This window comes from Cyclopterus lumpus, chromosome 6 (genome assembly GCF_009769545.1).
Source record: "Cyclopterus lumpus isolate fCycLum1 chromosome 6, fCycLum1.pri, whole genome shotgun sequence".
Taxonomy (NCBI): domain Eukaryota; kingdom Metazoa; phylum Chordata; class Actinopteri; order Perciformes; family Cyclopteridae; genus Cyclopterus; species Cyclopterus lumpus.
Window position 1 is genome coordinate 8,359,321 of NC_046971.1, and position 9,816 is coordinate 8,369,136.

The 9,816-nt window shown below is 39.8% G+C and overlaps 1 protein-coding gene across 2 annotated transcripts; it reads right to left on the reverse strand.

Moving 5' to 3' along the window:
* Window positions 1-1,772: 1,772 nt before the first annotated feature.
* LOC117732361 (ankyrin repeat and SOCS box protein 13-like) lies at window positions 1,773-8,246 on the reverse strand. Of its 2 annotated transcripts, none has more exons than XM_034535263.1 (6): window positions 7,242-8,246; window positions 6,070-6,269; window positions 5,842-5,992; window positions 5,061-5,195; window positions 4,235-4,426; window positions 1,773-2,818 (listed from the first exon to the last, which is right to left on the reverse strand). In XM_034535263.1, the coding sequence occupies exons 1-6, from the start codon at window positions 7,282-7,284 to the stop codon at window positions 2,637-2,639; spliced, it is 903 nt and encodes a 300-aa protein (XP_034391154.1). In that variant the 5' UTR covers window positions 7,285-8,246; the 3' UTR covers window positions 1,773-2,636. The 2 variants fall into 2 exon arrangements, with proteins under 2 accessions (XP_034391154.1, XP_034391153.1); XM_034535262.1 differs by having other exon boundaries at window positions 4,235-4,447.
* Window positions 8,247-9,816: the final 1,570 nt, after the last annotated feature.

Consider the following 9,816-nt stretch of genomic DNA (forward strand, 5'->3'; position numbering starts at 1 on the left):
TTTCGCTTAATGTCTTGAAATCCGTCATGTAGTTTGGTTACATTTTCATTTCTGAATAATACTGTTGTAAAGACCAATTGATATGTCTAAAAACATTAAACACTCTTTTCCTTATCTTCAGTAAACATTGCTTGGAGAGACTTGTTCATACATGATCCGCCCTCAATACCAATCAAGCTTGTTTTTGGCCCAAAGGATTTTGAGTAGAGCGGCTTTGAAATTAGTTTAACAGAGCTACTTTCAGGCGTTTGCAAAACTATGTTTACATAAGTAAACTATCGCTGAACATCTTACGTTTCAGTTTGTACTAACATCTGAGTGGCTCGCTAAGAAAAGCAGATGTACTTACTTTATATACATTTAGATACACTGTATACACTTCAATTTGTATTTTTGTTATGTCCTTTTATTATTTGAATTCTTAATTCTTATTTTATTGTATTGTATATATTGTAACCTTGCTTGATGCTGCTTCAAACAAATTTCCCCCTGGGGATGAATAAAGTATCTATCTATCTATCTACTTTATCACACGACTTCCTCAGACTTGTTTATGCAGGAAAATTCATACCGGCAAAAAAAATGACTGCAGTTTTTTTCAGACATAAAAGCAGTTGAGGAACCGAAACAGGAAATGAATTCTGTCCTAGAAGACAAACTTTGATCATCCTCTTGTGTGAACAGCTCCGAGAAAAAAAGAGATGGATGATTATATTTATCTCGTTCACCAGACTGCATTTGGGGTGCAGGTTTCTGGAGAAAGATCAGGGTCATTAAGTTCAACAAACATGGCCAGAGCAGCCTGTGCATTTCAACGGTTCCTTTTACATGAGCTACCTGGCGGTTCTATTTTCCTACTCCTCTTCTTCCTGCTGATCCTGCCACAAACTCATTTGCATGCCATATCACTTCCTATTTGACTGAGAAGGGCCTCTCCCATATTTTCAGGATGTATAGCTCATTGTGAGCCACCAACAATAACAGCTTCTTAACAACCTCATAGCATCTTCCTCAAAAATGTTGTTTTCTGCTGAAGTAAGACACTGTTGGATGTACAGTTGACTGCTGCCAAATGCAGTCTCTGCGGGTTTTAAAAGGTAACAGTTCATGTAAAATCACCTGGAATTGTTTTACCATTGCCCCTGATTATTAGTTTTGGTAAGCATTAGCTCAGTGGTTCCCCAAAGACACACATCTGCTGCTATCCTGAGGCCTCTCCTACAAACCTAACACCTGCTTAGGTGGTCAGCGGAGACAGCTGGTGGCTGTGATTCAGGTAGGATCAAATGACAAGCTCAGGAATATGAACGCTTTTAGGATTTTCAACACCTCCACCGAATGTTTCTGTCTTTCTTTTTTGCTTTCAAAATAATTTGCACAAGTCATGCCCAAGTAATCTGTTGTTTAAAATACCCTGAATGTTTGTAGTTCATTATCAACTAGAAACAATAATTTAAGTGCTATAAAAGCAACAGGTGCCCTTAGCCCTTGAGGGACTTCATCCATTCCCCTAAGTTAAAAGCAGGAAGTCATTGTATGAATAGGAACTAGTGTGGTTGGAGTAGTTAGTGCGGTTGAACAGGAAGTAGCAGCGAGCTAAGACTGAGCAGCAGTCTAGCAGATGTTATATATTAGCTTGACGTTAAAGTACTGTGTTTAACGCCTGAATCCTCAAATTAGAGTTTTTAGAGAAATCTCTTTTCATTAAAGCTTCCAGCTACCCATTTTGATACTCGTAGTTCAGCTACAACAGAAGACACAACACTGGAGAATTATTTTTAAAATAGTCCAGGAGTGGTCTTTTTATTTACACACATTTAAAGAGGTGGAGCCATCTATATTATTTACAAATTTACATGAAAAATAGTTAGATAATATATACAGAGATAAATAATCCTGTTTCTTCTGGTTAAGTATTACAAGATCATGATGATCAAGCCAGGTTCATTTCTGTATTTCAAGCTCCATTAAGCAATACTTTTAAAAATAACACTGATTCTAATGATTCCATGTACTGTGAAATTGTTCTGTTGCCAAAGTTGTTTCTGGGAATGCATTGTTTAGGGCCCACCACACCCACAAAGGTGTGACTGACTCTGCTCAGGGTGAAGTTATGCGAGGTCGCGTTAACAGATGTCGTAAAACGGGGCTAAAGGTGGAAGTGACGCAACAAGTGCAAAGAGCTAAAAGGAGAGTCTGTGTTTGAGGGCAAATTGATTACTGGTAATATATCACCGGTGTGTTTACCTTTAATAGCTAGTCGTTAGTTTTTTGTCCTTCGTGTAGACTGTATGGTTGAGTCTCATCTCACTTTACCCCCAGGAACAGACATTCTTTTCCAAACAAAGGGTTTAAATTAAAGTAAATGCTGGACTTAAACATAACTCCAGTGGATGTGTAAGCAGGCAGTTGTTTACAGGTGACAGGTTGGCCAGAACATCATGATAAGATGATGGTATCAACGGTGCCAAATTTGCTTGAGCAAAACAGTCTTATTATTTAAGTTATGAAATCTCTCCAGTTTGGAAATGTTTTGATATTTGATCTGTGCTGTAGTTCTGCTGCCAAAATCAACATCCTGTCATATGACTTTCCGGAGAGTGATCCACAAACATAACTGGTCTACATTTAACCATTTAAGAGCTGCATCTGATGTTTCTCACAGGAGATTCAATTTCAATAACTGGAGGTGGCATGTGAGACAGGAAACATATGATGCGATTGGGCAAGTTCAGTTTGGAAACCACTTCCTGTGCTCTTATGCCGAGGGCCCCTCTCACAGCCACTCTGCTGATCTGTTGTAGACTCAGAGGGGTATCTACGGAAGAGGAAACAGAGATGAGATGATCTACAGTCAAGGCCATAAGTATTTGGACTGTGACAATGTTTCTTTTTGTCCTCGACACAGATATGAAATGATGCAGTCAATATGTGGTTGAACTGTAGACTTCCAGCTTTAATTCAATGGATAGAAGATAAGATTAGATAAAATAATCCTTTATTAGTCCCGCAGGGGGGACATTTACAGGACCACAGCAGCAAAGGGGTAAAGTGCACACAAGACATAGTAAGATCAAAGAAGTGATATAAAGGCAGGTTCCCAAAAATGTCAATGTTTCTTAAATTAACTTGGTTATGTCACTGTCTCTTAACTTTTACTTTCTTTTAACTTGTCTTGTTCTGTGTTTTTTTGTTTGTAACTGTTTCTTATGCTGCTGCCTGTCTTGGCAGGTCACCCTCGAAAAAGAGATTTTTAATCTCAATGGGACTCACCTGGTTAATTAAAGGTTTAAATAAAAAAATAAACAATAGGCAGTAAACAGTCAATAAAAACAGTAAATAATCTACAGTAACTGAATAATATATACAATAATATTTACACACAGGCAGAATAAATATGTCTATTTTCAGTGTATTGATATTGCACCGGTTGGAGTGAATGAAGTAATTGAAGTGTGTTGTGGTCTACTGGGAGCTCAGCTGGTTGTGCAGCTAGACCGCAGCAGGAAGGAAGGACTTGTGGTACCTCTCCTTCATCCTCCACACACCGGGGGGTGAAGCAGCCGGTGGCTGAAGGAGCTGTACAGACCTGCCAGAGTGTCCTGCATGGGGTGGGAGGTGTTGTTCATCAGGGATGATAGCTTAGCCATCATCCTCCTGTCTCCCACCACCTCCACCGTATCCAGTGGACACCCCAGCACACTGCTGGCCTTCTTGACAAGTTTGTTCAGTCTACAAAACCATTGTGTTAACCGTTTAGGAATTACAACCATTTTCACAGTCCCCCACATTTTCAGAGGCTCAGAAGTAATTGGACAAACTAACATAACAATTAATATAATGATGATTTTTAATAATTGGGAGGAAAATCCTTTGTGGTCAATGACTGCCTGAAGTCTTCCACCCATAGTCATCACCAAATGCAGAGTTTGAGAAGCTCTTGGTCTGTTTTCACAGTATGTTTTGGGTCATTGTCCATCTGTACTGAGAACCTTTTTATCTGCTTAATTTGTCATGAAATAACGACAGGCCACACCTGGCCATCAAACCATTTGTAAGCCAATTGTCCAATTACTTCTGAGCCTCTGAAAATGTGGGGCACTGTGTAAATATAGATGCGTTATTTAAAATCCATTGCAGTTGTGTAAATAGGCAAAATTAGAAAGATTGTGTCACAGTCTAACTACTTATAGCCCATACTGTATAAAGGGACAGTCACAGGATGCTCACTTACTCTCATAAAACTCGAGGCAGAGATAGGGGGTGGATCCCTGACTGGTGTAGTGGATGGGTTTTTTGTTCAGGTTATCTCTGGCATACACGTTCCCCCCAAACTCCACAAGTAGATCAATCAAGTTAATGCTCTTGGATTTGGCTGCATGATGAAGGGCCGTCTCATGTAGCTTGGCAGCATTCACATTTGCTCCTTTGGGAAAGTAAGACAAAACTGTATGAAAAAAAATAAATAATAATAATACTTCTGGTTTGTAGCCAATTTAGTTTTTTAAGCTAACTGCAAATGCATTATAATCAATAACCATTTCATAAAGGAACATAATTATCAGCGGGTGCTACACAGAGTTATGTAGTTACCCATCAAAACACATAACAATATTTTTAAATAGATACAATTACTATTTTGTATACTATTAAAATCTCAACAAACATCAGTAAATGTTTAATTTACAAAATAATTATTAACAAAAATAAACCTCATCTTTCAGTAACAAATATTGTCATATAGTAACACTTGACTGTGTTATGGTAATAAGCCGGTTACTATAATATGCTAAATCTTAAACATCTTTTATCAGATTACAGTTACATAATGAAATACACTTTTTTAAAAGTGGTTAATTGATAAAGCAAGATACTCTTCTCCTAATGACTGAACAAAACATCTTTAAAATATGTTGTTGCCTTGAAATAAAAAATATATAAAAGCACTAGTGACAACCAAAACATGACATTCAAATTGTGAAAGGTCCATATCCCGGTTTTGACCCAAACATATTACATTTGACCCAGCTGTGGTGTGCAGAAGACAACCCTGAACTCACCTCCACTTAGGAGAACTTTAGCGCAGTCATAATGTTGCATTGCGCAGGCTAAATGTAGCGGTGTCCCATAGTGGCAGTCATGGGCCTCCATAAAAGCTCCTTGATCAATCATGAGCTGAACACAATCAGAATTTCCTATTGTGAGAGACAGGAAAAATATAGTAAAGTAAATATAGTAAAAAATAAAGTAAAAAAGAGAAGTTCATGTAGATATCGTACTCCAACTAAAAATGGTCTCTTGAGTATACCAACACTCAATTCTTGTAGGCTGTAAAAGGTGGCTGTATTTTGTGGTTTCCTTCACAGAGTATCAAAGCTGTTGTTCAGCATGAATAGATTTTGTCCGGAGTTTCACTTTCAAGCTTTCTTCTTACTCATCCCTTTCATTTTCAAAGCAATGCTTCAATCATTCGAGTGCGTTCCAATTCCGAGGACAGCATATACAGTTTACTTTTGTCCCGTAGGCTTCCAGGAAATTGGGCAATTGGTTTCTGATTCATTGGTACATCTTGAAAGGCTTTTAATTAATAATCAAGAGTTCTGGTACTGTATTATGTTTTTAAATTAGCCTCGAGCTAAATGGGCTCCCAGCACTATTTAGGAAGAACACTGGTAAACGTCATGAGGTTACAGCCTGCTTTGATGAAGGTTTTCTTCACTTTTCCGCAAAACATAATTAGTTCCCCCACTTCTCAGCTGCATTGACCCAGTACAAACACTGTTTGGAAACAGGGTTGGCTGATGAAACTAAGCCAGTTTTGTTGTATACAACGAGACGCACCTCCCATGCAAGCCTCATGAAGCGGTGAGAAGGTAAACAGTGGAGGATTAACTGTTGCTCCATACTCCAACAGCAGCTTGACACATTCAAGGCTACCTGCTGCACAGGCATCACACAGCGGTGTGCTTGCATCGATGTTACGAGCATCTACCTGGAAGACATAGAGCCATAATACAGTCAATCATGCACGGATGATGGAAGCCATCGACATCTCTGACGCCATCTCACCTGTGCGCCAGCGTCCAGCAGCAGTCTGACGCATTGGGTCTGTCCCTGTATACACGCCTCATGCAGGGGGGTGATGGAGTCGATTGCCACAATATTAACTGCTGCGCCTCCCTCGATCAGCTGCTGCAACTGAAGGGCCCTGCCCTGTGCAGCGGCCTCATGCACTGCTGACCGGTCTGTCCAGAATCCAAGCCCATGAGCTGCAAATATGTGAAGCCAAACAATACTGAGCCTTTCTATTCATGTTGCGTACATTATCTGGATGTCTGCATGTTGACTTATGATGAACTCTAGTCAAGTTAATTCAGTCATAAAGCTTAAATATGACTTGTTATTATTTAGCCTAAAAATAATCCACAATTAGCTTTTCTTAGAATTTGTGATAAACATGAGAACAAAATGACATTGACTGCAGCTGTCATTCACTCTTCTGAGAAGGTGATTGGCTGCAATCTGCCTTCACGCCAAGACTTGTTCGCACATCTTCTTTTTTTTCTTAGATTAAAATACACTTGCCACTTTGATAATACACTTGTTTTAACGTACATTTATGTTTGTTTCACATATTTATATTGTACATTTTCATATTTTTAAACGATGTATTATGTTATTGCACGGTTTTTTGTTTTTGTTTATTGTTATGCACCTTTCACTAAGTCAAATTCCTTGTAGGTGTAACGCACTTGGCAATAATCAGTTCTGATTCTGATATATTTAAGTCTTCATCCTATCAAAAATGTTTTACATGTTCATCTAGCTACATTACCTGGCACAGAAAAGGGGCATAATACAAACCATCACGAGCTACAGCACTGGTGTGTTGTATTGCATTGCATCGTAAGGTGTGTGTGTGTGTGTGTGTTATTGGCTCCATTGATCATACAGTCGATGAATATACATCTTTAAGTATGTTACATTTGCTGTGAAAGAGCCGATATAACTGCACTTCAGTTCCTGCTGGCCTGCGCAACGAGCTTACAGCTTTCCGTCATGCCTTCACACTTTAAGAGAGCGTGCTAGTAGTTAGCTCTCATTCACCTCACTAGCTGAACAGACAGCCACCGTGACGCTAATATCACTACTGCAGCTACCAGCCATGAGTGTACCAGCCCCATCCGGTCCTTCGCTTAGCCCACTGGGTTACTGCTGGTCACAAACTGTAAGCTACTTACCGATTTCTCCATACAAGGACGGTCTGGTCCGAGTGATCTCCATCTCATGTTACCGTTTTTTCTTTTCTTTTTCCGTTAACCACGAAGCTTCAGCCAGACATGCTCTTCATTTTGATGCAAGAGGAGAGAGACTGCCAGCATTATCGTAAAACACGCAGGGCCGCCGGGTGCTCAGTGAGAGCAGCTCAGGTCCAGTCCAAACAAACGAGGGCTTTGAACTCTGGGATATGTAGGCGACTGGGTGTTTGAAAAATAGGGAGACGGTTTCCCACATTCAAGTAAAAATAATTAACTGAAAATAGAAAGTAATAAATACCAATAATAAAAAAATTTAAAAAGTGTATTTATATTTAATAATGCAGAAGAAATTAGAAGAAGAAAATGTATTTACTCGCCTCCCACCGGTTGCTGGTGCATGGACATGAGAACCGCATGAAACTTGAGCTTAACTAACTAACTAACGTTAGCACAACTAGTTACTTACATTGTGGCTACCTATGAGTTAACCAATTAATATAAAGCTTTCGACTAGCTAAAGCAACATGAAACAAAACTGTACAGACGATGTTTTCAAGTGCAAAGGTATGAATGCTTTGTGTGTGTTTGTTCATTTTGTGGTTAACGTGGCTAACTCCAGCTAGCTATGTTACACTTGCTAATCCATGATGTGCTGTGTGGCTGTGGATTTGTACTGGTTGTGATATTTGCATTTCAACAGCAGCATCTACATGACTTCATGTTGGGAAAGTGTCATTTTTACAATTTTATACAAATCAGAATCAGAATCAGCTTTATTGGCCACGTATGTGGGCACATACATGGAATTTGACTCCTGTTACACTCTGCAGACCTGACTATCCGTTGTCATCTGTCCGTGTCCTGTTTAGTGGCCGATCCAAACAACACAGTAATTGAAGAACAGAGAACAGACTGGATGATGGCGGAGTAGAACAGGATCAGCACTTCCTGAGTTGGCGCAGGAAGTACAACCTTTGCTGGGCCTTTTTCCGGATGGTGTTGATGTTGGAGGCCCACTTCAGGTCCTGGGAGTTTGTGGATCCCAGAAACCTGAAGGTCTCCACCGCAGACACAGTGCACAGTATGGTGAGGGGCGGGTAGTGTTGGGGGGCTCCTCAATTTTGGGCTTTTTCAGCTCCAGGTTGTTCTGACATCAATCTGCCAACAAACATTACCCTTGTATCTGGAGAGTGTTTCTCTGAACTGGCAGCATGGACTGTACCAACACACTAAATGTTCCTATGGAATGAGAAAATATCCAGAAGCAACACAAAAGCAGTTCAGAAAAATAATTCCCGTCGTGACTCTTTGGGGGTCATTGTTATTTTTTTTTTATTGCAATACAAAAATCAAAAGGCAAACATGGATTGCAAGTCCATGGAATCCATGTTTTCCTCCAGGTGCTGAGAAATTAAACCAACAGTGAAGTGCCAAATATTGCAGTTCCTCAAATGACCACTTGAGGCTGGCTCTGAAAGCGAATTGATCTCCGTTGAAGCAGAGAAAATACTGTTTACAGACTGGCACAAAGAAAAACCTGTTTGTCTGTCTACAGCTATATCCTCATTCTTGACAACTGAAGGGGGATGGTTTCTTATTACACTCACCCATGTGAATTATACAAATGTATAAATGAGGGCGTGGCCGCTTTGAGTGACTGTTGTTGCCGTAGCTTGCTGTCTCCTCTGATGACAACAGCCACCTACTTTAAACTTCACAAGGTTCCTCAGACCCCTACGGGTGATATCACAGAGACGACATCTACTCAGTTTATGGTTTTCGCAGTGAGAGCCACAAGACTCAACCATACACCATAAAGAGACCAACACCATGTATATATTGCATAAATATTGCATAAAGCTGCAAAGAGATTCATAATTAGGGGTCTTCCTGGTTTTCACTTGGTTTAGCAATAGTAAACCATTTCATATTACGCACCAATTTAAAACATTAAAAACATTGTCTAATGGCGTTTTAAAGGCCATTAAACCAGGGGTGACCATTCATGTACGCACACTTGTGTAGGTGTGCTATTGTTTATTGCTATATAGCAGAACATGGTAAACATCATTCTAATCTTGGTGAAAAAAAGGACATGTTGTTCCTGGCAGGGGCATTTCTGATGTTTTTATAGTCTGGACTCTGGACACTCAGGACAAACTGGGACATTGGGTCACCGAACAATAACCTCCTACCAAGTTAGTGAGCGCTTAATGACAAACACCGGAAGAATGGTCATCAAATCCAAATGCTGTCGGCTCATGGTTTCTTTCTATAAATACAGAAATTAAACTAAGTTTGGTGCTGCCTCAGTGTGAGTGTTGGAAAACGTGTGTTAGCAGTTAGCTCGGACTACAACTTCACCCACAAGCTCTAGAGTTACACCACACACAAAAACAATGTCCACACTGTATATTTCTTGTGTAATCCAAACCATAACCATAACCTAACAGGCTGTTTACGTTACGGGTAGAAACACAGGTTGTCTTTTGGTTCGATGTCAGTTCGTTTTATAGCTAGCAATAATTAATTATTCACTGAGAAGAGGACAACACAC